The sequence below is a fragment of the Aedes aegypti genome, chromosome 2, assembly GCF_002204515.2.
Source record: "Aedes aegypti strain LVP_AGWG chromosome 2, AaegL5.0 Primary Assembly, whole genome shotgun sequence".
Taxonomy (NCBI): domain Eukaryota; kingdom Metazoa; phylum Arthropoda; class Insecta; order Diptera; family Culicidae; genus Aedes; species Aedes aegypti.
The window spans coordinates 399148627-399176359 of record NC_035108.1 but is presented as its reverse complement, the minus strand read 5'-3'; the positions used below and the strand labels follow the sequence as shown (position 1 = coordinate 399176359).

Here is a 27733-nt window from a genome sequence, read left to right as displayed (position 1 = left end):
TGGACAAACATTGAAAAAGGGCCACAGTTTTCTATGCGTTTAATTTTCATTTTTATTGAAAACAGTAAAAAGATGCGTATTTCAATACATTACATTCAATCAGAATAAATTGTTACCTTTGATTAAATGCAAAAATATGCTTCGATTAATTACGCGCTTTTATCATGTTTATCCATTGTTCAAGATCTGGGCTCACAGTGACAGTTCGTGACAGACAAATCTCGGCTCACTTTGACGTAGAGAAATTTTATATCGGTTTTTCCCTCCCAGGTCACCACCAGCAAATGACCATTTATCAAATATTCAGCTCAAACGGTTGTCTGGTTCTTTAGACTTGGATTCTGAAAAAATCGAAGTTAGGAATGTTATGAATCTTGTGAAGTTGAATCTTTATGAATGAAGTTGAATAAAGTTATGAATCTTCATCTAATTTATTTTTACTAGTTCGTTCATTTGTAGCTCAATCGAACCTTAAGGTGATTATAGAACGAAGCCACACCTCAAAAGCACAAGACTTGAGAACCAAACAGCGCTCCGCGTTGAAATTTTATCCTATTGGTCACCACCAACAAGCAAGCAATTTGATTGATTTTCAACGCAAGCTGTTGTCAGATGCTCCAGTCTTGTGCATTAGGGCTCCATTAGGGCTGTTCAAAATTTAAAAAAAGTTTGAAAATCCCCATATCGTCCTTACTATCCTTACCATAAAAATAGTGTACTGTGAAATTTTCAGCTTTCTAGGTGGTGATTTAAAGGTGGACCAAAGATGATGTAGGTTATATGGAAATTACTATGAAGAAATTTTAAAAAATGTTTCAAGCATGATATTACTGGAATGTTAATACAAACTCATCATCCCATAGTAAAAACTCATTCTTCAAACCATAATAAAGAAATTTTATGAAGACAGCAATTCAATCAGACGGATAGGAGAAGAAATATTTATGAGTTTGTTTGCTATTATTTAGCCCCTGAAAGCATCTACAAAAATTTCAAACAAAATTAGCTCAAAAGGGATTTGTTTCTTCAGCAACATCCTTGATTTAGATTTAAGGAATAATTTTTCACTATGGGATGATGAGTTTTTACTTAGATTACAGTACTAACTTGTTTGGAACATTTTTCAAAATTTCTTCATAGTAATTGCCATATAAACCTTTATTGTCTTTGGGCCACCTTCAAATCACCACCTAGAAAGCTGAAAATTTCACAGAACACTTTTTTTATAGTAAGGATGGTAAGTAAGATATGGGAGATTGGAATTTCAAACATTTTTAAATTTAGATCCGCCCTATTATCCATTCAGTAGATTCGAGAGATTTGGCTACATTACCCCGAATGTCTTTTTCTCAAATGAAAGTTCCTATAATAACCCTATTTTGTCTGAGTTTCTGTGTCCCGAAAGGTGTTGTAATAACAGTGTGAAACAGAACAGAAGTGCAAAATAAAATCAAATGAGGAATGTATTTTGTTATTTTCGACAAAAGTGCCAAAAGTGCCGAGTCCAGTAGGGTAACGATCGTATTTTGGACCCCCCAAGGAAGTGATTTTAGTTTTTTGTTTCAATTAATCAATTGCACAGCGTAACCAAGTCATAGAACATGCCAAAATGTAGAGAAAAACTTCCTCTACGAGATAATAATGCCCATACGGTCATGTAGGATCCCAAAAGTCTCGAAAATAATTGAATTGTGAAGCACTGTTTTTCATCGTTTTGAACACACCAATACATTTTGGACCCTCAAAGTATATATTGGTTTCGGTCCTACACGGTATCTTTTGGTTCACCGGAAATGATATCAGAATCTGGAAAAAAACAACTTGTCACCTGTTCAAGGTGTCAATGTATGCAGCAAGCATTTTTTTTCAGTAAAGCTGAGTATATTCTATTAAAGCGGTTTAAATTACAAAAAACTGTGAACATTTTATGTCCCATATCTTTTACAATTCTTATTATTGAAAAAGAGTCAAATTTCCATCCGTTTTGGTGAAAATTCAAAAAGGTATAGATATATACCTTATTGCTCAAGCTCAATGAAGAAAGTTGCTGATGAAACTCATTCATTTGAAGCTAATGTTGCATGGTATTTTTGTAGAAGACTGGACTATAATCCCACATGAAGCTATTACAAAAGCAAACAAATGATGAATATTTCATTCTTCATTTTTTAGACTGAATTACTTTCTTCAGCAACTTATTGGTTGAAGAATTAACGCCATCGTCATTATCGAGACTTCAAAAGCAGTTTTTCTGTTCAAAACTTAAAATTATTCTATGAAAATGTGTTTGCTGTGTTTTGATCGGAAAATAAAATACAGTAAACAAACTTTCCTGAAATTTTTTCGAAATTTTGAACGAGAAACCACTTTTTGAAAATTGTGTAATCAATGTCGGGTTCTGTCCCCTTAATATTCGTTTTGAGAGGATAGGTTTGTATTTTCTTTCTAGTACTAAGGTGTTGGAGCATTTTTCAAAATTTGTCTATAGTAATTTACATTATAGTAATTTACATCGCCTTTGTGCTAGCTACAAATCATCACCGAAAATACTGAACATTTCAAAGAACTCTTTTGTTATTATGAGGATTGTAAGGAAGATATGGAAGACTAGATTGTTTTTTAAATTTAATTCGCTCTAGAATTCAGTCTATGGTCTATGGTCGAATTGGCAATATTTAGGAACAGTATCTTAAATTGCATTCTGAGATGATTCCATGAAGTTCAAGTAGTTGTTGCATAAGTGGTTTGTATTTACATTTATTCCTTGACAGCGGCTTTTATCCGGAAAATACTTCCGGAACCAGGTTTCAACCTTCGTCCCACGAAAGATGATGATGTATTTTTGCTGATCCAATTTTTAAGTCTTAAAATGGCTGGAAGCAATAATTAAATTTTGGTTTTGCAGGTACATGTATCATGAAAATTGACTTGGAAATATTTATTCGAAGTATTTGAAGTGAAAACTCCTGTTGAGATTTGAATTTTTGGTTCAAAACCCCCACTCACAAAAACTCGTCTCAATCGTGCCATCGAACGTATTGAAAATTGCTTTGAATATACTTATTTGTTCCTGAACACGAGTAGATAGAAATTTAAAGGTTTGTTCCAGGGCTTAAAAAGTCAACGTAGAAGCATTAGGAACAGAACTTGAAAATCATGATCACTTGCTCTATAAAGAAAAAAAAAGCTCTTCCTAGTTCCGTGGAGATTGCTGGAGCCAAGCTTTTCCTCAGTATAGTTGGTCAGTGAGAATTCCTATAGCTTTAAATAATGTTTTAATCAAATTCACCTATAAGCCGCACCTCGGACGGACCACACAGTGTCCCACTCTCCTTCAGCTGTCAACCAGAAGGAGACCTTGACCGTGAAGCGATTTTTGTTTGCGACCACGGTGACATCACTTTTGGGACAGCTGATTCCAGCATTCGTGTACGTGGGCAGGGCACGGGGTATTCGATGGATGATGACGGGTTGAATGTGAACTAGGTGTCGCACATTTTACTAGCGGGAAAAACATTATCATGCCCTAAGAAAAGGTTGACCATCGCTAGTTTATCCATGGGTACATTAGCAAGTGTTTTTGGTGTTTTTTTTTTCATTCAATTGACGTTTTTGAATTTTCAAGTGCCTAGTTTCATTTTTTTGTTGGATACTTTTGATTTATTTAGAGGTATTTATTTGTTGGGAATTGTTTTTATTGGCCTCTTCTTGATGGAACTTAGAGTTCTGCCCTTCCTTAAATGCACGTTAACTTGGCTGCCTTTAACTACCTCTCCGGTTCGTGACCATTTGGATGAGAATGGAACGAGATAAGGCTCACAATATCCATCCATGCTGATGACCACTACAAGATGCTGATGTAATTCATCGATTTGTGAATTATCATGTTCTGTAGGGAATCCATTCGGTCAAGTAATTGTTATGACCAAATTCGAATGTTCGAATAATTTAACTAAGACCAATTTGGAATCTGCCCTCGAGATCGTACAGTAAGTTGCTGTCTGCCTATATGTAGCATGAATCATTGAATATTCAACCTTGTTGAACTCTTATCGCTTTTGCACTGTTAATTGAACCACCCGATTTATAGTTAACAACAATCAGGCAGTAAAATTTGAATCAATCTAAGTGAGACGAGAGTGTCGAACAGAAACCGCGGTTGTGAACTAGCTAGTCTATAATTAATGAAACGCAACATCCATCGGTGAGGTTTGTGTGAAAATTAACCGATTTCAAGTGCTCGTGCCATAAAGGCAAATGGGGAACAAGTGCAGTACAAGCAGTTGCGGTGGATGTTTCGGGGGTTGTTCTGGAGAACATAAGGCCAGTGATAGCTGTTGCAGTTGCTGCGGGATGCGATTCAGAAGAGTATGGAAACCTGCACGGGTCGACACGGGTGAACGGGGGCGTCTCATGGCAGGACATAATCCACTGGCTAAGCCAATGATGGAGATGAAGGACATGGATGTTGTAGGTAAGTATTCTGAAAGAATGTTTTTTTTTGTAAAATTTAGGTTCTCTTTTATTATCGATTTTCTTTCATTTTAAGTATATTGTCATCTATAACTCATCAAATTCAAGAACTATTTAGCCTTAAATCCGAAATAAGTTACAAAATATTCGAATGGTCTTTTAATATTTTCAGAAGAGTATTTCGAAAACTGGGAGCAAATTGGTCGCAACTGTACAACTTTTCGTTAGGTTCGAACTGATAAAATTTAGCTTTAGTGGTGAATTCGATCCCGATATTGCCTGGGGTAAGAAGGGATAAAATAGGTCAGGGGCAAGACATGTCAGTCATTTTGAAGCGTAATGTTAACTGAAAAAAAAAATGATTTTAATAGTCGTGTCCACCTTTACCCGAGTGCAGCGTTTAGGTTTTTTTTTTTTTATTTTGGTACGTTAATTTTTTTATTTTTTTTATTCTTCATTAGAATTGTTCCAAACATTACATTCATTTCTTATATCTAGGTGTTTTGTGTTAGACAACACTATCATCCTAATTTAGTAAAACAAATTTAAGCTCTTATTAGCATTTTGTTATGAGAGAAAAAAACGCTTTCAATTTTCTTAACCTTGACATTATTAATTATTTTTTTTGACATTTGTTCCAATGTTTCAACATTGGATATTCTTTGTGGAATATTAGTACTATACTGCCCATAACTGCATATTTGTAACATTCGACAAAAGTAGGCACTGAGTAAATGGGATACCAAGTTTGCATTTTACTGCAGTATGGGACGAAACTTAAATTTAAAAAAATCATTAATAATTCAAAAGATCTTATTTGAGGCTGAAGTTTTGTACAACTCATATCGCATATTGGGTGAACAGTCAGAAAATAATTCTGATAGAAATTTCGTTGCTACTACATCATGAGTTTCATGTATAATCTCAATGTGATTGTTATGCGGTTACAATTGCCAATGTGACAAAACAACTTGGTATTTTTTTCGAGTTTTCTAGAACAATCTCACATATTTTAGTAAGTTGATCGAAAGTATTTATCATTTGATGACTCTCCATGGTATTAACTCCAATTTGTCAAAAATGTCGAATGTGACTGTTATGCAGTTATGGGCAGTATAGGGGTGGTCCATTAATTACGTTAGACAATTTTGGTGGTTTTTCAACTCCATGATAAGATTTTTTGTATGAATATTAAAAATGATTTGAATGGCGCGTAAGAAATCTCAAACCCCCCATAATTCCTTACGTAATCAATTGACGATGCCATACCAGGGATGGAGTTTTACAATCATTTTCAAAATTTTATTTTGAATCCTCTGCAGAACTTTCTTTCTGGTATTACAACAGCTATTGGTACAACATACAACATGGCTGGCCTGAAAATTTGTTTGAAGATCAAAAGCTTGTTCTTAAGACAAAGTTGCGATTTTCTATTAATAAGGGGACAAAGACATTTTACATATTTGTTACATTTGGTTTGAATGCTCTAAATGTGATTTTTGAAAGTTAAATTTTTATCTAGCATGAGCCCTACATATTAAACTTCATCTTACCAATTTATTGGAACCCCTCTCATCGTGACAATATATCTACTTGAAGGTTTCAAATACAGAGCTTTTGGTTTATGTGGGAATTATTATTAGTTGAGTTTTGAAAGCATTAAGAGAAATCATCCATTTTTGCAAATATGAAGAAAAAATATCCAAAGTATTTTGCATCTACTACAGATGCCACGAAGGCGTCGTCCTTTAGCGAAGAGGCCTGTGTCATCCGCAAACAAAGATTGACATCCCTGTGGTAACTCAGGTAAGTCAGATGTGAAAACATTGTGTAATATTGGTCCCAGAATGCTGTCTTGAGGAACACCAGCTCTTCCAGGAAGTTTTTCAGATTGAGAAATTTTATTTTCAAAATATTTTTTTCTTAATTGTGAAAAACGTAATTTGATATCTTTCTGCAAATCCTGCCATATAAATTTCATAGCAGGATCGCGAGTGCGTTGAAATTGCCTTCTCCTCATGCTTTTAAGACGGATCAAGAGTTTAAGATCATCGTCTATAATCACGGATTCAAATTTTCAAATTTTGGAATTGCAATGCTCCTGGCTGCAACAATGGAATTTGTTAAAGTTTCAAGTGCATTGTCCATATCAAGTTTAGTTTGTAAAGAAATGTTAACATCAATATTATAGTCAATATGTGCTTGATATATATTCCAGTCGGCTCGAAACTAATTGAAAATGGAGCTGATAGGATTGAAAATCTCTTCATGGGATAGGGGTCATGCACAAATTACGTCACGCCCCGAGGGGGGGAGGGGGTCAAGCCAAGCGTGACAAGCCTTACAAAAAATTAAAACGACTCATACAAAAAACGTGACAAAGGGGGGGGGGAGGTGGTCAAAAAAGTTGAAATTTGGCGTGACATAATTTGTGTACCATCCCATATTTGAAACGTAACAGGGACATGATCAGACTCAAAATCAGCATGAGTAACTAATTGGCTACAGAGATGACTAGACTCGGTTAAGACCAAGGACTATGTTTGGCATTAAAGTAACCAATGACAAAAAAATGTGACTTATTGGGAGTCAATTTTCGCAAGTCAGTTTGGAGCAAATTAACATGCTGTTCAGAGCATTGAAAAGGCAAATAGTCAGCTATGAAAGTATATTTACCAAGCTGTGTTTCAACTGAAACACATAAAGTTTCAAAAACTTCAGTTCAAATGACGAAATGTTTTATACGCCTATGAATGATGATTGCAACTCCCCCACATGCCCCATCAAGTCGATCATTACGATAAACAAAAAAGTGAGGATCTCTTTTGAGTTTAGATCCAGGTTTCAAATACGTTTCAGCAATAACTGCTATAGGCACGTTATTAGCTGTAAGAAAATTAAACAGCTCGTCCTCTTTACCATTCAGAGAACGAGTATTCCAGTTTAAAATATTTAAATTATTATTTGGATCCATTAGAAAAACGTAATCTAATAACAATTTGATTAGTAAATTTTACCCCAACTTGGAGTGCTTCAGTCATAGTGGTGGCATTGAACATTGCATCAATCATTAGATTCAATTGTTCAGTTAGAAAATTAAAATCAGAGGCATACTTATCACTTGAAGTGGGTACATTTGATGATTTTCCGTTAGAATTTTCGGTAGACGAAGAGGCGGAGTAAATGTTACCCGTGGCGGTAGGGTTTTTTTTTCATTTGATTTGAAACAAGTAGAATGGGTAGAATTACCTGTTACGATATCGGCAAAGGATTTACATTCGAAATTGAATGATTCGAACGGTTACCCGACGGATTAATATTAGTTTGTGAATGAGCATGATTATAATCTTCCTGATGGGTATGATTCCTAATCAAGCGATCGTTAACTGAAAAATGAGTATTGTTCGATACTCTACCAGGCAAATTCCGGAATCGACCGTTATTGTAACGAATATTATCTTTCATCTGCCTGGCACGAGCCTCAACGAATCTCTTGCGTGCAGGGCAATACCAAAAATTTGACTTATGATTGGCCCCGCAATTAGAGCATATAAACTTGGTGGTATCTTCCTTCACTGGACAGACGTCCTTAGCGTGAGAAGAACCTCCGCAAAACATGCATTTAGCATCCATGCGACAATTGTTTGTACCATGACCCCACTTTTGGCACCGACGGCACTGAGTGGGGTTCTTGTAATTTCCTCCAGGTTGCTGAAAATGTTTCCATGTCACACGGACATCGAACAAAAGTTTTGCTTTTTCTAAAGCGTTTTTTGTTAAGGTGAACTAAATATTATTCCTGAGAAAGCACTTTCCGAACAATGCCAGATTGGGTTCTCTTTTTCATTATGATTACTTGGACTGGGGAAAATCCAAGTAAATCATTTATTCCATTTTTGATCTCTTCAGGTGACTTATAGTCACTTGAGAGACCTTTCAAGACGACTTTGAACAAACGTTCAGTTTTGTCGTCATACGTAAAAAAATTGTGCTTCTTCTCTTCAAGATGTTTGAGAAGAAGTTCGCTATATTTAAGAGACAGTCTCCTTTCTTTGCGATTTGGAAGGAAACCTTGATTCCCCTAATGGAGTTGAAGATCTCCTGCCTAAATCCCCCGAATTCGGAACAACTGACCACGATAGGCGGCACTCTTTGCTTCCTCACTTGAATCAAAGAGCCTGGGCTAGAGGCTGCTTCTATTTGGTGCTCGGAAAATTTGTCTAGAGCATTGAACTGATTGCTCATTTCGATACAATTATTCATTTCACCCTTGGAAGAAAGTTCGCATTCCAGGGAATAGTAGCTAGTTTACGGAACAAGTTGCCGAATGAAAATCGAGTTCTGCAACGAGTTCGATACAACATTTTTTGCTATTTCGTAGGTGACCACTTGAGGGTATCAGAAATTATATCGGAATGCTTTCATCATTATTTTACATTTTCTGAGATATTGTTGTGTTATGATTCATTACGCAACTCAAAACAGTTGCGTAATGAGAAAGCGTTGCGTAATGAATCATTACAGCACCGGTTTCAGTTATGTAATGACCTGGGAGGCAGGCACAGATAGTACACACGAAATTTGAAACAATTGTATTTTCATTCTACAAGATAACTCCAGTTCGCCAACGACAATCAAGGCAGGCTTGGCGAAAATTGCTAGTTTTCATTTGTTGTGTATCTTCGATCTTTCTGGACAAACATTGGAAAACGGCCACAGTTTTCTATGCGTTTAATATTCAGTTTTATTGAAAACAGTAGAAAGAGCCTCATTCCAATACGTTATATTCAATTAGAATAAACGGTATTCTCGTGACGTTACTTTTGAATGAGCACGAATTGATTCTAATTCGATTTTTGCTACTTTTGATGAAACCCAAAAATATGCTTTGGCTAATTACGCGCTTTTATCATGTTTGTCCATTGTTTAAGATCTGGGCTCACAGTGACGTAGAGAAATTTTGTATTGGTTTCTCCCCCCCAAGTAATGACTATTCCCGCACTGCATACTTCAGTGCAGGAAAGTAGGCCGTTTCATGACAGATTGGCGTGATGAAAAACAGCCTGTTACGATTAGAAATTGCAAAAACGTGCTTTCTTCCATTCTTGACACATTTAGTGACAGTTTTAAATCCCACTTTTTTGGAAGGAAGTTGTGAATTCAGAGATTCACTTTTCCTTTTGTTTGTTGTTGCAATCATGTTTAGTGAATAAACGAAAAAAGACGTGACCTTCGAGAGGTTTTTTTTTTTTTCCAAGACGGTGTCCAAGAAGGATTACCACCGCTAGCTTTCGCCAACGGGTTCAACGAAAAATCGAAGGCACGGATCCAAACAAGGATCGTAAAGGGATCAATAGTAGAAAAAATAGTACTGATAAGTACTGTTTTAGCAGCACTGAAAAGTACCGTTTTTAATTTTAGCACTGAAAAGTACTGTTTTTGTAGCACTGAAAAGTACTGTTTTATTGCTTTAGGTAGTTTTTAAGAAAACTTCCAAGAGCAGAGAGAATTCGTGTACGCACAGCACGAAGGTACGATGCGCACTGCAAAACACCCGTTACTAAGGGCAACACAAAACTACCGTAGAAAAATGTTCTATTTCTCGCATTTACGCCATTTACAGGCTTCAATGACACTACCAGAGTTGCTCGCTGTCACTATCAATGCTTAAAATTTGCTGATTTGTACAGGCCGACTGCGATATAAATCGTTTCATTCCATATCACATCAACATCATGCTGTCTACTCCATCACAAGTGCATTGATGGCGATAGACTATGGATATCACTGATGGGTTAAGTTTAGCCTTAAATTAAGCATTTAAAATGGCAATTTATCAGTACGATATTTTTGACAGTGTTGCAGATAAGTTGAAACAATTTGTCAATCACTGAAAATCAGTAATAGCATGGATAATTACTACGTGATCACTCATTCCGCAGTGATTATGATCTAGAGTGCGATGTTGCTTCACTGCTGTTGGTTGTCAAATCAAAGTGATATTGATAGCTCGCAAGTGATAGTGATAGTTTTAGACCATCAGCCATCAGCTGATATGATTGATATTAAGCAACTCTGGACACTACTGATTTAGAAAATTCATGTACCCGACCTAGGCTACTTGATGAGATTCACAATTTTGAACTACTGTATTAGAAGAGCCTCGTGATATTCGCAAAAATTCAAGCCTACTACTATTATTACTCCCAGCTCTGGTATTTTCTACTGGTTAACATTGAGCAAAATTGATTGACTGATGAGAAATTATGGTGGGTGGTATCATGTTATAAGCGATCCGAAATTGAAGGATAACAATTCACAACAACATAAGTAAAAACATTATTAAGAATATATGTTTGCTTTATTTCGCACGACTTGCATTAAATATCATCTACCGTAAAACGGGGTAACTTTGATAATGCGGGTAACTTTGATAATGCGAGACTCTCAACATACTAAACGAAATAACAAAGTTCCTGTTAATCTGTTAAGCAAAACGAATGCAAAAGTTAATAGTATTAGTATGACACTTCATGTTAAAGCTATTTCCGTTGGAATTAAGTACATTTGAGGATATATATGCAAATATGGAAAATTTATAAGATTTTAGCAATTTTGAAATGCTCCCAAACAATCTGTTCTACGATCACCATTTGATGAAGTCATAATGAATTCGTTACTTATACTTGATAGCCTAATTATAGTAGAACTCGAATTCGGTCTCAAAACTCTTAGCGAATACTATTTTTACAAACTGGGACCATTTTTGTAATCTAAGTCAGAAATTTCCATATAGCGTTAAACGCCTAAAGATATGCAATGCCCTACAAATGTTCTGTATTTCATTCAATTTTGTTCGAGTGATGCTCAATTATCAAAGTTACCCCAAAACAGAAAACCGACTTTCGATTATATGAAAAATTATATATCCATTAAGAATAAATATTTTAGAAATCTATCAACTGCAATCGATAATTAGGATACCAGTACTTGTTTTAAAAATATGAATTAAAATTCTTTGAAACAGCATGCATAAATATTCAAGTTTTCTTCGAAAAAACTATCAAAGTTACCCCGTTTTACGGTACTTATATCAGTCAGTTTACTACATTTATCTCTACTCCCTCATTTCATTTTGCCGATTACTCCTCCGTCCGTTTTGCAGGTTTGTTAATCTTAATTTTAATCTTCAATCCATTTTTCGAATTCTTGGCTTTGGGTTCGTCTGGCTTCTGCTCACCATCGTTAGATTTGCGTTTCTTTCTACGTTTGGACGTTTTACCCCTGCGTTTGAGGGCGTTTGCGCGCAGTTTAGCCAAGCGCTTCTCGCGTTCTTCCGGCGTTTCGTTTTCCAAACGACGCTGTTGAGCCTCTCGTAGTTTCTGCAATCGTTCCTCCCGTTCGATGGGCAACTCTTGATTGATTCTTTTACGCTGATATTTTCGGAGATTGTCCAAACGGGCCTGACGTTGCTCGGGAGTTTCCGCTATGATGCGATCGGCTTGGTATTGGCGTAGTTTTTCCAGCCGAAGTGAGCTTTTTGGGGTTGGTTGCTTCGCGGAACGATTCTTTTTCTCGGCTAATTTATGGTCCGGTGATTTTTCAGGTTTGCTTTTGCGCCCCATGTGAAAACACTCAATTATTCCTTATGCCCTAGAATCAAAACATCATCATCTATGAACTATGTTTGATGAAATCAAGTCTTAATATACCAAATGATTTTATTCTAAAAATTAGAACGCTCGATGAATTTAAAAATTTGATACACATTAAACGCAGCAGTAAAGATTTGATTGATTTGATTTGAAAGATCCTCCAGATTTAGACTTTTTAATCTATTTCGAAAGCGTTATTGATGCAATGTACTGTACCGATCGACCATAGCGACGATAATAGGCCTATTCAAATGACGTCTCAAATCAGCTGATTGGGAAGCACTTTGACAGTTCTTCTATGAAAATGACAGGCCCGTGTTAGCACCGGTCCTCCACCGATGTAAACAAATGCATAGACGGATCTGTCACATGAAAAGGCCTATATTAATAGCATGATAATCGAAAAATGACAGATGGAATTTATCACGCAAGTTGCAGCTCAACTTGTATGCAACACACTTTACGGAGTCACTAATTTATTTGAGCTTGAGTAAGGTGCTACAAGGAGAACATTTAAACATCAAAATGTATTAAGTGGTATTAACGTCATTTTTGTGTAATGAAGTTCATAACAAATTCATTATTTTTTTTTTTAAATTTTACTGCTAAATCTCCAATGTTTTTCTATGTCTAGAAGAGCAAGACCAGTTGAACTGCCTTCAGATTTGTTAAAATGAATCGGATTCGTTGCACGTCGAATGTACATGATCATTGAAAAAAAAAAAATGAATTCAAGTTGATTCGCATAATTTCGTTCAAAATTTTTTTTTCATTTTCCACCATGAGCTGGTTTGTTGCCTGTCAAATAGTCAAGGAAGCATGTTATAATGATGAATGACAATTCTCCATAGCATATCATGCCGAAGAGTCAGAGGACTGAACAAAAAAGATTGGCTTCTCTAAGGTGAAACAGTTTGGAATCTAACTTCTATGATTGCGCTAAAACTTTAAAATACTAATCTCGCAAAGGAAGCATCCAACCATAGTGCATTTTTTTATTTTAGCACTAGCAGAAAGCTTCAAATAAGAATATCAGGAACGTTTGCTTACTATTTCTCCAGTTTAGTGCTTTGAAAACGCGAGTGGGGTCACAAGTCGGCCATTGTGAAAGCCATCTTTGTATTTTGAGATGTTTCACCTTAATCTCAATAGGTATTTATAAACTTCAAACGGCGTATGAACAGTCCAGGGTTGTTAAATGTCATGAATATCACGTAACTTTGACAATTGAATATTGCTAGTATCATCGTTCCCCGTGAGAAAATCAAGGGTGGAGGGCGGCTGTCAAAAGAGTGTAAAATTGAAAAGCCGCCAACCTAAGTCCAGAAACGGTTTTAAGGCTTAACGTGGAAAAGTGAAAATCATTATTCGCACAATTACAGGTAATCAACACGCTTGAAAGAAACTTTCTGCAGTGCAATTTAATCAGAAAATTCTGCTAAATTCGACAGCGACTCGTACTTACTTACTTTTGCTGGCGCTACGTCCTTCAAGACATGACCTGCGCCACAATGTTACGCCAACTAACTCGGTCCATGGCTGCTAACCTCCAATTCCTCGATCGTCCCACACTTCCAAGATCCTGCTCCACTTGGTCAAACCACCTAGCTCGTTGCGCTCCCCTTCGTCTTGTACCGGCCGGATTTGAGTTGAACACCATTTTTGCGGGATTGTTGTCCGGCATTCTCACAACGTGTCCCGCCCATCGTACCCTTCCAGCTTTGGCGACTTTCGTGATACTGGGTTCACCGTAGAGTTGCGCAAGCTCGTGGTTCATTCTTCTCCTCCATACGCCGTTCTCACATACTCCGCCGAAGATCGTCCTAAGCACACGTCGTTCAAAAACTCCTAGCGCTTGCAGGTCCTCTTCGAGCATTGTCCACGTCTCATGCCCGTAGAGGACTACCGGTCTTATTAGCGTCTTGTACATGGTACACTTAGTACGGAAGTGAAGTTTACCAGACCGCAAGGTCTTGTGGAGTCCATAGTAAGCACGACTTCCGGCGATGATACGTCTTCGAATTTCTCTGCTGCAGTTGTTATCCGACGTTATCAATGATCCGAGATAGACGAATTCGTCCACCACCTCGAACTCATCCCCGTCGATCGTCACGCGTCTGCCTATGCGAGCTCGATTGGGTAGCAATAAAGAGTCGCCAGTACCTTCCTTGGAAAAAATCCCCGGTGAAATTTTATAAATTACTATGAGTTGCCAATATTCGCACATGCAATATTTCGCTTTGAAGGGTGCTATGTATATGCATTTGATTTTTTTTTTCCAAAATTTTGACATTTAACAGCACTGGCACAGACTAATTTCTTCTGAATTATTTAAAATTTTGGGAGGATGCTATTTACCATACAGTAAAACCTCCATCAGTCGATGTTCCATTATTCGCTATCGACTCATGGAACCATACAAGAAACAAAATTTCTTGATGGTCCTGTCAAATCGCTTTCTAAAACATTTCTGTTCCATGACTCGATATTTACATGAGTCGATGGTTCTTTTAGATATCGACTAATGGAGGTTTCACTATTAGTCACGCATAGGGGAGAATTTAAGCATAGGGGAGCTAAAAATTCAAATTTGTTTCGGTCTAGTGCATCGTGCAAAACTTTGGGGTCACTAGAACCTACTTAAAACACAAACATTCTGTTAAATCATATACCTGTTATGTAACCCCGTCGTTTACATTCAAATAAGCTATATATTATAGAAATTGAGCGAAAATGGCAGAGATATTGACAAAACACAAATGTTCAATCATCCTAGGTAACTCCTAACACAATAATTTAAAATACCATTTGATTTTAAATAGCTTTCAGATTTTTTCGCCTGAATATCGCAAATGCTTTTCAAACAATATTAAATTACGATTCTAATGCTTCATTGATTCAAAATTTTGGTCGAACTTCAATCCAAAAATTTATTAAATACAATTTTTGAAATGTGTATGAGAAAATACCTATGATGCAAGTTCTACTCATTACTTTTTGAATGAGCTATAGAAAGTTAATTAGACACATTAATTAATTAATTAGGCACAAGGATATGAACAAAACAGTTTGTATTCTTTTAGGAGATGGCCCGAATCATTTACATAGGAGTGTACCTACAGAATTGTAGAGATATGATTTTTTTTTTGCTTTTACCTTACGTAAGTCACTGTTGAACTAAATAAAATTACCAATAAAGACGTTACCGACGAGTGCCACATTGGGTTCTATTTTTTATATTGCAAATAATCATAACTGGGGAAAATCCAAGTGAATCCAATAAACCTTCCAAAATGGCATTGAACATTGATTAGCCAAAACATTGTGCTATTTTTTTCAAGATGTTCGATTTTTAAGAGTAAACGCAGCAGTTTCCTTTCTTTGTGATTCAGAAGGAATCTTTGATAACGGCGGTTCAGATTTTAAAAATGTTTGAAAATTCAATCTCCCATATCTTCCTTACCAACCTTACCATAAACATAGTGTTCTGTGAAATTTTTAGCTTTTTAGGTGTTGATTTAAAGTTGGCCCGAAGACAATGTAGATTTATATGGAAATTACTATGGAGAAATTTTGGAAAATATTTCTAGCACGTTAGTACTGGAATGTAAGTACAAACTCATCATTTCATAGTGAAAACTCATTCTTCAAACCACATTAAGGAAATTTGCTGAAGAAAGCAAATCAATCTGATGGATAGGATAAGAACGCCATAAGAGGAATCAAGGTCTCCTTTCAAATCGCAAAGAAAGGAGACTGTCGCATTTTACCGGAAACTCTTGAAGATCACGAACTTCTTCTCAAACATCTTGAAGAGAAGAAGCACTTTTTTTTTACTTATGACGACAAAACTGAACGTTTGTTCAAAGTCGTCTTGAAAGGTCTCTCATGTGACTATAAGTCACCTGAAGAGATCAAAAATGGAATAAATGATTTACTTCCCCAGTCCAAGTATTCATTATGAAAAAGAGAATCCAATCTGGCATTGTTCGGAAAGGGCTTTTTCAAGAATATTATTTACTTCACTTTAACAAAAATGATCTAAATAATATTAAAGCTTTAGAAAAAGCTAGACTTATGTTCGATGCCCGTGTGACAAGGGAACATTTCCAGAAACCTGGAGGAAATTGCAGGAGTATATTCTCGTGAGCTAAGGCTGAATCAGTTTTACTCACTTGGTAGAAACTGCACCGTTTTTCAGGCGGAAATATTTGCTCTTATGTGTGGAGTGCAATCAGCACTTTAACAGCGCGTAATGGGTAAAGTCATATACTTCTGTTCAGATAGTCAGGCTGCTATAAAAGCTCTCGCTTCGGCCAACTCAAGGTCGAAGCTTGTTATCGCATGTCGAACTCAAATTGAGGAACTGAATTCAGTCAACTCTGTAAACCTTGTATGGGTACCTGGCCATTCTTCCATCGCTGGAAATGAATTGGCTGATGAGCTAGCTCGCGATGGAGCATCGCATGACTTCATTGGCCCTGAGCCGGCTATTCCAATTTCGAAGTGCTGGGTGAAGCTTCAGATAAATTCTTGGGCGGCAACTCAGCACAAGCAATATTGGAATAGTTTGGAGTCGTGTCGTCAAACAAAATTGTATATTACTGAGCCATCTCCAAAGGTGGCGAAGTATTTAACAAATCTGTCAAAGCAGAATTGCAGTCTCTTGGTCAGAGCGTTGACAGGCCACTGCCGACTCAACTATCACATGGCAAATATTCAGCGTGCTGACTCATTTGTGTGTGATAGTTGTGACTCCGATTATGGAACTTCGTATCACCTGATATGTAACTGTCCAGTTTTTGCGCAAATGCGATTCCAATTACTTGGTAAACACTTATTAAGTGAAACTGAATACAGAAGCCTGAATCTTCAGGACATCCTGTTATTCTTAACCCGCTGTGGTAATGAACTATAGGCTCTCTTTACGCTCATGCGTTTTGCAGTGCCCTTTTTAGGGCGCTGTTCGAACCCATTGTGGTATGGAGCTACATGCTCTCATTTCGCTTATGCGATCTTCCCTTTTCAAGGGACCCCACTCCTATTTCCTCCCATCTTTCCCTTCCCTTTCCTCTCCCATCGGGTAGATGATGAAATAGGCTCAAATATGGCGATGGCACAAATCTCCCAACTGGTGGGGAACGTGCCTTTGGAGCCGGCCTTCTGATACCTGATACCTGATATGTTCGATGCCCGTGTGACAAGGGAACATTTCCAGAAACCTGGAGGAAATTACCAGAACCCCACTCAGTGCCGTCGGTGCCAAAAGTGATACAAAAAATTGCCGCATGGATGCTAAATGCATGATTTGCGGAAGTTTTTTCACGCTAAAGACGTCTGTCCAGTGTAGGAAGATACCGATAAGTTCATATGCCCGAATTGCGGGGGCAATCATAAGTCAAATTTTTGGACTAGCCCTTCGCGTAGGTGAGTCGTCGAGGTTCGTGCCAGGCAGATGAAAGATAATATCCGTTACGATAACGGTCGTTTTATGAATTTCCCTGGCAGAGCTTCGAACAATGCTCATTTTTCAGTTAACGATCGCTTGATTAAGAATCACCCCTCAGGAAGATTATAATCATGCTCATTCACAAACTAATATTAATCCGTCGGGTAGCCATTCGATTAAAGCAGGTAATTTGAACTCCCCCTCCCTTTTCATACTATGAGTACCCATTCTAATTGTTTCAATTCAAATGAAAAAAAAAAACTGCTGTCACAGGAAACTTCTCTGCCTCTTCGTCTACTGAAAATTTTAACGGAAAACCATCAGATAATGTACCTACTTCAAGTGATATGTGTGCCTATGATTTTAATTTTCTAACTGAACAATTGAATCTAATGACTGATGCAATGTTCAAAGCCACCACTATGACTGAAGCAGTCAAAGTTGGTGTCAAAATTACTAATCAAATTGATTTTGGATTACGTTTTTCTGATAGTCCCAATAAATAATATTTTAAATTGGAATGCTCGTTCTCTGGATGGTAAAGAGGACGAGCTGTTTCATTTTCTCACAGCTTATAACGTGCATATTGCAGTTATTACTAAAACCTATTTGAAACCTGGATCCAAATTAAAAAAGATCCTAACTTTTTTGTTTATCGTAATGATTGCTTTGATGGGGCATGTGGGGGAGTTGCAATCATCATTCATAGGCGTATAAAACATCAAATGTTTTCTTCATTTGAACCTAAAGTTATTGAACTTTAGGTGTTTCTTTTGAAACACAGCTTGGTAAATATACTTTCATAGCTGCCTATTTGCATTTTCAATGCTCTGGACAGCAAGTTAATTTGCTCCAAACTACTTGCGAAAATTGACTCGCAATAAGTCAAATTTTTTTTATCATTGGTGACTTTAATGCCAAACATCGGTCATGGAATAATTCTCAAAGTAATTCCAACGGCAGAATTTTATTTGATGAGTGTTCTTCAGGATATTTCTCAAATCAATACCCTGATAGCCCTTCATGTTTTTCCTCTTTTAGAAATCCATCTACGATTGATTTGGTCTTAACCGACTCTAGTCATCTTTGTAGTGAATTAGTTTCTCATGCTGATTTTGAGTCTGATCATGTCCCTGTTACATTTCAAATATCCCATGAAGCGATTCTCAATCCTATCAGCTCCACTTTCAATTATTTTCGAGCCGACTGGAATATATATGAAACATTTATTGACTCTAACCCTAATGTTAATATTCCTTTACAAACAAAGCTTGATATTAACAATGATCTTGAAACTTTAACAAATTTCATTTTTGAAGCCAGGAGCATTGCAATTCCAAAATGTGAAGTAAATTTTGAATCCGTGATTATAGACGATGATCTTAAACTCTTGATCCGTCTTAAAAACGTGAGGAGAAGGCAATTTCAACGCACTCGCGATCCTGCTATGAAAATTATATGGCAGGATTTGCAGAAAGAAATCAAGAAACGTTTTGCACAATTAAGAAGCGAAAAATTTGAAAATAAAATTTCTCAATTGGACCTGGCTCTAAGCCCTTTTGGAAATTATCTTAAATTTTGAAAAAAGCCAACACCGGCATTGAAAGAGGAAAACATATTATTACTAACCAATTGCGAAAAAGCTCAAAAACTCGCTATGCAGTTCGAAAGCGCGCACAATTTTAATTTAGGACTTACTAGTCCAATTGAAAAACAAGTTACCGTAATCCGGGGTAACATTGATCATTTTTCTGAATGTTGCTTAAATATTTCGTTTGAAAATGCAAATGTTGCGAATTTTATATTTTTAAAACAAGTACTGGCACGCATACCTCGAGACTGTATGCTGTATTTTGTTTATTGAAAGATTTAAGTGATTTTAGTTTAGTAATTTTTTTATTTAGCTGATATGGGGTAACGTTGATCACCTATGTAAAAAAGGTTCGGTAATACTAAAAATGTCGTTACTTACTTAAATAATGGCCTCTTAAGCCGAATATGAAGACCAATCGCTAACAACTTATTTACTTTTTGAGTAACTTTAAAATGAAAAATACCTCGAACCAAGGAATACGCCTAAAGGTAGGCAATTTCTTAAGGGAATTTTACTTTCTTAACAGTTATTCGGTAATGTTACCTAATTGAGCATACTTATAAAAGTTTAGACAACGGAATCGTTTTCGGCGATTACGGTACTCAGAACTTCGAAAATATTCTCAACCAAGAGAACGTTTTCGGAAATGCCTGTGAGACTGATTTGGAAGAAGTGAGAACTACTATTAAAAAAATTCAAAAATGTGAAAGCTCCTGGCGATGATGGAATTTTCTACATCCTCATCAAGAAATTTCCAGAAAGTAGCTTATCATTCTTAGTTGATATATTTTACAAATGTTTTCAATAGGCATATTTTCCTGACAAATGGAAAAAAATGCTAAGGTTGTACCAATTTTAAAACCAGACAAAAATCCTACAGAAGCTTCTAGCTATTGTCCAATCAGTTTGCTTGGGTTGCCCTCGTTTAGGGCTTTAGGTAGTATCGAAACTTTCGTCACCAGAAATAATTTGTCATGAAATAGTCTTTAGAATCTCATTTATGATATAATGAGATTCTAAAGACTATTTCATGACAAATTATTTCTGGTGACGAAAGTTTCGATACTACCTAAAGCCCTAATCGACAATAGAGTTTTTGTTTCTGGTCGTAGACTTTTCAGCAACAATATCTCAAATTCAGGATAGTTTAATGTGAAGATGAATCGAAGCCAAAACTAAAATTTTCAAGAGCGTCTGGTGGTGTTATCAGCTATTAAGTTTTCAGTTCAAACGGATGTTCCGTTCTCCAGATTTGTGCTATTGAAAATTTGAATTTTGGCTTCGATTCATCTTCACCTTAAGTAAACAGAACAAAATAAGAACACTTTGCAGATACACAATACCCATAACACAGGTAAATTACCTATCCGTGATGCCTTTTGGGGTAAAGATCTACCAGTGAACCTTAGTCCTGACTGCTTCAAACGAAGATAACAGGATGTTATAGTAAACAAAGGAACATTTATTAGTCCTTGTTACATTTCAAACCTTGTAGAAAGTGAAAAGTCTCGCTTTTCCCAGTTGCAGAGAATGATCTTGAGACAAGGAAAAAAATGAGTCGAATTCTACAATTTGTTTTTAATGTTTTATTTATTTAGTTCTCTAGTTTGAAGAAGTAAGGACTAGGAATCTCATGCATAGACAATATCGGTGTAATTTCTTGGCTTTACCAAGGGATTCGATTTTGACTGATAAAGGGGCGCGCCTGTGCACTCATCACGCTCTTCGGAGCGAATAAATAGAGAAACCTTTCAATTAGAATCCATTCCTGTGATCAAAGTAGGAATTACAACTGTAAGAAAACCCAATACTTTATCACTTCTTGATAGGGACAAAGTAACGTGACATGCACTACACAAAGAACACTGGATATACTACAATAGATCAAATATTGGTCGCAGTGGTTTATGTTCCGAACAGAAAAAATACACAGTTTCTTTGAGTTGCTGCAAAATTGAATTAAACTTACGAACTGTGATGGAACCTGAGGCAACAAAACCAATCGACAAACCAGCACCAAATGTGCTTAGTGTACCTGGTTCAAATAGATCCAGAAGACCTATCATTCATAGATTCATAGATCATCCAATAATTTGCCTCTGGTGCAATAAATCTCCGCAGGAAAATTATCAACCACCTCAACACCTATCAGTACCAAACGGGATGAACTCGAAACAGCATCACGCTGCGGTCGGTCGCTCCTGCTGCTGATTGATGAGTAATCCCGCGAAGACGTCGAATAAATCAGTCCAAAGCGCGTACGCCGGACGACCGGCGTCGTCATCGTTTCGACTACGTTATAAAACGTTCATTTCGCCTAAGTCGTTCGGTCAGTTTAAGCGTGCAATTTGCCAGTGCAGGACGCCTTGCTTGAAGTTGTGTACGCGCGAATATTAATATTCAAAAAATCTCAAACGCTCAACCGGTCGGTGCGGCACTTAAGTGATCGTTAAGGTTCAGTTCAGTTGTTGTTAGCGAATATGGAAGGTGGATTATCCCCGTGGATGATGTCGCCCCAGGGTGCAAACAGTGAGTGTCGTTACGAAGTGCTGTGTTATTTGTATTCTGTATGGATATAATGATGGTGATTGTTCAAATATTGAATTTACAGTGTATGACAATATGGAGGATGTGCCATTAGGGATCACTGGAGTAGATCCTTGCCTGGACAAGAACGGAGAGAATCACAGGACGAGTAGGTTCGAGATGATGAACCGCCACAAAATGAATACAGGGAATCCTGTGCTGGTGGTGAGGAGAGGTCAACCCTTCCACTTGAAGGTTTACTGCGACAGACCATACGATGAAGAAAAGGACGTGATTTCGTTTATGTTATCAGTGCATCCGATGGATGGAGAAAGGGTTAGCCATGGTCACGGAACGGTGGTACATTTGCCACTGCAGAAGGCAGATGACGATGCGGATGAAGATGAATCGGATTGGAGAGCCGTGTTGGAGACGCAGGAGGATGAAGTACTCACGATAAGTATTAGACCTTCGGCTAGGGCTTCGGTTTCCAAGTGGAACTTGGCCATTGATACCAAGCAGGTTGGGTTCGATCAGGTGATCAACGCGAACGTTTCAGTGGATTTTTACCTACTGTTCAATCCATGGTGTGAAAATGACTACGTATATCTGGAAGGTATGTACAATGTACTCCCAAGACCGTTATTATCTCCATTGAATCTGTAGTCACCAGTCGATTTCTATAGCTAAACTGCCTGTCTGGGCAATGTAATAAAAGCCGTAGAGCCCGTTTTGAAACTAATTCTAAGAAGAAGTGATATGTTTAAGCCTTTCAGTGATTAGAAGAAACGTTAACCAAAAATGTTAGTTTCGTGCATAAAAAAGCAACAAACTTTTAGCAATTCAAAAGTTGCTGAAGTAAATGTTTGTGAGATCTCGACTCATAAAAAGTACGAGGTCCATTGAATGTTACAAAAAATGGAAGTAATCCACATTCACCTTAACTTTTTAATGAATTTTTAAAACATATTTTGGTCATTTCTAATTTAAATTTTATCAGTTTCATTGAATATCTATTTTGAACAGTAGGGGAAGTGGTGGCAAAATGAACAGGGGTGGTAAAATGAACACCGTGCCTTTTACCGTGAAAAAACAAATTTGATTGAATTTTTATCACATAAGGACGATTTAGAGCATAAATCTGAGTGTTCGAGTTGATACGGAGGTCAATTGAAGTGAAAACATCAACGAAAACTAACAATTTAGAAAACCACGTTTGAAAATTAGAACTGACGTAACTTTTAGTCTTGAGGTTTTCCAATGAGGTGAATATCGTTATGATATGATGTCAAATTTGATACCGGTAGATTTCTTTTTGAATGGGTTAGAATCATTAATGGATAGATTTTCGGGAATGCAATGAAAATTTTCAAAAATATTTGTTTTGCTCACGTTTTTTGCATGATGTTCATTTTACCACCAACAGCTGTTCATTTTACCCCCATAGTGCAGGTAAAATGAACATTTGCATCGCTTTTTTGCTAGCGATAGAAATATGTGAACATTTAGCTATTTCAGTCTAAGTTCTTGTCGCTGCTGTAGATAACATCCCTATTTTTGATGTTATGCGATAGAACTATACAAATTTCATTTTACCACCCCTTCCATCCTTCCACTACCACCCCAGCTATTCCATGAAAAACCGATCTAGTGGGTAACCGAATTCCGTGAAATTTTGCTATTTTGTTCCTTATCCGAAATAACGATACACGTGTTTTCGTTTTTTTTTATTAGGGTGACCATTTTCGAAATAGCGTAACCTGAAAAATCGTGAATTTGCAAAAAAAAAAAAAAATATTCAAAAAATCATAACTTTTGAACCGCTTTATTGATTTTTAATTTTCTTAGAAGAAATTTTACTTTTCAAGAAAAATATGAAATTCCACAAAAGTTTGTAAGTCTAAGATTTTTTATTTAAATTAGATTTTTTATTAATCATAACTTTTGATCAGCTCAACCAATTTCCAATCTTTGTATATGGAATGAAAGCTTAACTTTTCAGAAAAATATAAAAAACTGAAATATATATTGGATATATATAAAAATTTCTAGTTTTTTAGGTTTTTTTTTCAGTTGTTTGTTGATTTTTCGGTTCTGCGACCAAAGAGGGTATTACTGTTCTCATTTTTTCTAGAAACTTCAGAAAATGTTACGTATACCCTCAAATTTGCTCATGGGTTCAATCCTAGGCCCGTTCCTTTTCTCGTGCCTTGAGTATGAATCATTTTTTTCTTCGTGTCACACACCACTTAATTCGAATATCAATCAAAATCGGGCTGAGAAACTTATTTGAAGAAGGACGAATGACAAAATAATCAGGAAGCTAAAGATCCTGAAGTTTTCAGAGAAGAAACATTTCAAAAGTGGATGAGTCTTCGTAAATAATAACTGATTGCAATCCGTAATGCTTCAAAGTGCGTAAACCTTAAAAAGTCAGAAAATTGGGATTAATCTTCAAATAACCTATACAGCTTTTCATTAGATACATATAAATACGATTAACGGTATTCAAATGCTATCTTAATCTACCCGATTTTTTTTTACGGTTACGCCTCTAAACGGGCGTAGTTCGAAATATTACTGATGTATCATTTCAAAAATCCATCCAGATGTTTAAAATATCTAGCCGAACCAACTTTGAATCAAGCTCTGATGGTGTACTTCTTCTGGAACTAACCATAAATTAAAACCCGTATGAATATAACTGTTTTCTTAAGAATTTGTGGATTTATAATATCCAAAGGGCGTTTATCAAAAACGAATTCTACGATATTTGTTTTTAAATTTTGTCCAGACATGCAGTTGTACCATAGAATTCTACTGGTAAGCAAAAATTTGATGGCATTTTTTGTGATAATAACGATCGTCGAAAAATTTTAGTTCTTTTGTTTGAATGTTTCCTATTTTTAGATGAGAAACTACGCGAGGAATATGTGCTCAGCGATACGACAATGATTTGGCGAGGTTGCAATCGGAGTTTCCATCCAACGGTTTGGAAGCTGGGACAGTTCGAAAGGGATATCCTGGAGTGCAGTTTCGTTTTGTTGTCCACGGTTGGGCGAGTGAGTGCTACATACCGTGGGAACCCAGTTCGAGTGGCACGAGCGCTGTCTGCAACTGTTAACAGCAATGATGACAATGGCGCACTGATGGGAAGATGGGGCAACGAGTTCCCAGATGGCACACCCCCGACAAAGTGGATTGGCTCGGTAGAAATTCTACAGCAGTATTACGCATCGGGAACGTCCGTGCGGTATGGACAGTGCTGGGTATTCTCCGGAGTGTTGGCTACAAGTAATTGATGCTATATTTGTCTTTCATTATTTACTGTATACTAATGAGCGTTTTATTGCAGTCTCACGTGCCCTAGGAATTCCTTGCCGAGTAGTGTCCAATTTTAATTCAGCACACGACTCAGAAGCATCGCTAACTATTGATTATTACATCGGCGAGAACAACAATCATCTGGATGAGTTCAGTTCAGATTCTACATGGAACTTCCACGTGTGGAACGAAATGTGGATGCAAAGGCCTGATTTAGGGGAGAAGTCCGGTGAGCAGTACGATGGATGGCAAGTGGTTGATGCAACGCCACAGGAGCTGTCTGATGGAATGTACAAGCTTGGACCGGCACCGGTGAAGGCAGTTAAATGCGGTGAAATCAACGTAAATTACGATTGTGATTTTGTGTTCGCGGAAGTCAACGCCGATGAGATCTATTGGAGGTACACAGGACCCGGTCAGCCATTGAAGCTTGTGAAGAAGGATCCTACCAAAATTGGACAGTTTATTAGTACCAAAGCGGTTGGATCATGGGACCGTGAAGATATCACCGAATCGTACAAATATGAAGAGAAGTCCTGCGATGAAAGGATCACAATGATGAAGGCGTTGAAACAAGCTAGCAGTTCTTTTGCGAGGATTTATACAAATGAAGAGTTTCATGACATTGACTTCGATGTGGAAATTCGGAATGATGTGAAAATTGGAGAATCATTCACGATTATTTTGAACCTCAAGAATAATTCTGACGATACACCTTACTCAATTGAGGGAATGGTTCACGTTGACACCGTTCTTTATACTGGAAAGTTGAGGACACCCTTGAAAGCCATTCCATTCGAGGAAGAAGTTCAACCAAACTCAACCGCTTCCGTAGAGTTGCACGTAGAATTTGAAGAATACTACAGTAATGTTTTGGATCAGAACTACTTTAAGATCATATGCTCAGCCAGTGTCCTAGGTACCAACTACGAATATTTCGCTGAAGAAGATTATCGCGTTCGTAAGCCCGATATTAAGATCAATTTAGATAACGAACCCAGTATTGGATTACCGCTCTACATTACGGCAACCCTCCAAAACCCAATGCCCATTCCACTGACCAATGGCGTGTTCAGATTCGAATGCTCTGGTGTATGGCAGCCTGTTGAAATTCCCTGCGATTACATTGAGGCCGGCGATACGGCATATATTAAATTTCGCATGACACCTCAACTAACAGGCAGTGCGCAGATTGCCGCGAAATTCAACGCCCTTGAGCTAAACGATGTGGATGGCTTCGCTTCTTTCGAAGTAACCGAGGACACTTCAGAACTCAACGCAGGACGCTCGCTCAAAAGCAGTCTCGTTTTTGCATGATAACATTATTTTTCCTCCATTTTACCTTCTATTGTAGTGCTTGGTATTCCCCCTGAAGCATGTAGCTGAATAAAAAAGTGACATCATCACTCGTTTATTTTCATTTCTGTCAATCCGTTTTGTTCGTTGATGACCCTCGGGGGGCCGGTCGGTTTGCACGTATATAACTATGACGCACTGAATGGCAACGCCAAAAGTAGAATGCGTGACGACATTAATCATGTTTCCGTTCATCGAAAGCCGGTTTGAGGCGATGAGTGATGATTGTTTGGATCCCGCGTGAATCGCCACTGGGGCAATTCATTCATCTTCTCACACATAATCATCTCACTAGCTTTTTAGTCCCATGCATCACACGTGTCTGCAGTAGTTCTATGCGCCGACATATTTTTGATCGGCGGCGAATTTAGAGCATTTTTGCACCGGCACACAGTTGGAGATTTCGTAGTTTTATTATTTTGCTGTAAAATACCAATATAAAGCGTTATGTTTGGATTGGCATCTATTTTTCCGAAAGAAATGTGCTTTGCGAAAGAGGACTATGTGATTATTGAGTTGAAATCGAATTCAGGTTAACTTATGCGTCCACGAGTCCTCTAGTGATGTAGGAGTAGTGTGCCCTATCTAGTGAACTGGGAGTCGTGAGTTCAATTCTCACCGAGAAGACGTGTAACTGTTTCGCAATTTTCACATCAATTTGTCCATTTAATCTAATTAACAAGTATATGTAATTTTTAGTTTTACGGTAGTTGTTCAAACTTCCACTCGGCTGGTTAGCCGTAAAACCGAATGATAATTAAAAACTATAAAATTCTTCTTGTTTCTGGCGTTGTTGTTTCCCAATCGGGATAGAGGCTGCTTCTCAGCTTAGTTTTTTTTTTCAATGAAAACTCATACAGTTATTTACTGAGAGCTTCCTTTGCTGAATGACCATTTTTGCATGTGTAAATCGTGTGGCAGGTACGAAGATACTCGATACTCTGGAAAGTTGAGAACATTTCCAATCCAAAAAGATCCTCGATTGGTGGAATTCGAACCCATGCCTTTCAGCTCAGTCTTGCTGTAAAACTGCGCATTTACCGCTACGGCTATATGGGCCTCCCAAACATCAAATTTTATCCGAATACCATTTCCGTTGCGGTAAAAGAAAAAAAAATACAATATAAGAAATTAGCATCATTCGACGAGTCATAATCATTTTTTTTTATGTATAAGTAAAACCACATTTCTCGCATACTCTGAGATAACGCCCTAAAAGCCATTGGTAGCCACGTGTGTAGCTCGTTGTTTCTGAGCAAAAGAAAGAATAAGCATCCAAACCAACATCACGGGAAGGTAGATAACGATCCTTTCTTCCCCATAGCGTTGTTAAATAGCATTAAAATCCATTCAAAT

At 37.2% G+C, this 27733-nt stretch overlaps 3 protein-coding genes across 10 annotated transcripts in view; 2 read left to right on the top strand and 1 right to left on the bottom strand.

The window, feature by feature from the left end:
• LOC5568609 (annulin) overlaps positions 1–27733 on the top strand; it is a 78277-nt gene that overhangs the window by 1900 nt on the left and 48644 nt on the right. For 3 of the 8 annotated variants that reach the window (XM_021847070.1, XM_021847069.1, XM_021847068.1), the window contains exon 2: positions 4091–4474. In XM_021847070.1, coding sequence (XP_021702762.1) covers positions 4258–4474 — 217 coding nt within the window. In that variant the 5' untranslated portion in view covers positions 4091–4257. Of the gene's footprint in view, positions 1–3895; positions 4475–27733 lie in introns of all 8 variants that reach the window. The other 5 variants (XM_021847072.1, XM_021847071.1, XM_021847067.1 and 2 more) reach the window with 4 other exon arrangements.
• On the bottom strand, positions 11602–12374 carry LOC5568612 (nucleolar protein 58). Its single transcript, XM_001652391.2, has 2 exons — positions 12186–12374; positions 11602–12126 (listed from the first exon to the last, which is right to left on the bottom strand). The coding sequence occupies exon 2, from the start codon at positions 12096–12098 to the stop codon at positions 11616–11618; it is 483 nt and encodes a 160-aa protein (XP_001652441.1). The 5' UTR covers positions 12099–12126; positions 12186–12374; the 3' UTR covers positions 11602–11615.
• Positions 21314–26441, top strand: LOC110676966 (annulin-like). Its single transcript, XM_021847076.1, has 4 exons — positions 21314–21700; positions 21783–22313; positions 24608–24991; positions 25053–26441. The coding sequence occupies exons 1-4, from the start codon at positions 21652–21654 to the stop codon at positions 26336–26338; spliced, it is 2250 nt and encodes a 749-aa protein (XP_021702768.1). The 5' UTR covers positions 21314–21651; the 3' UTR covers positions 26339–26441.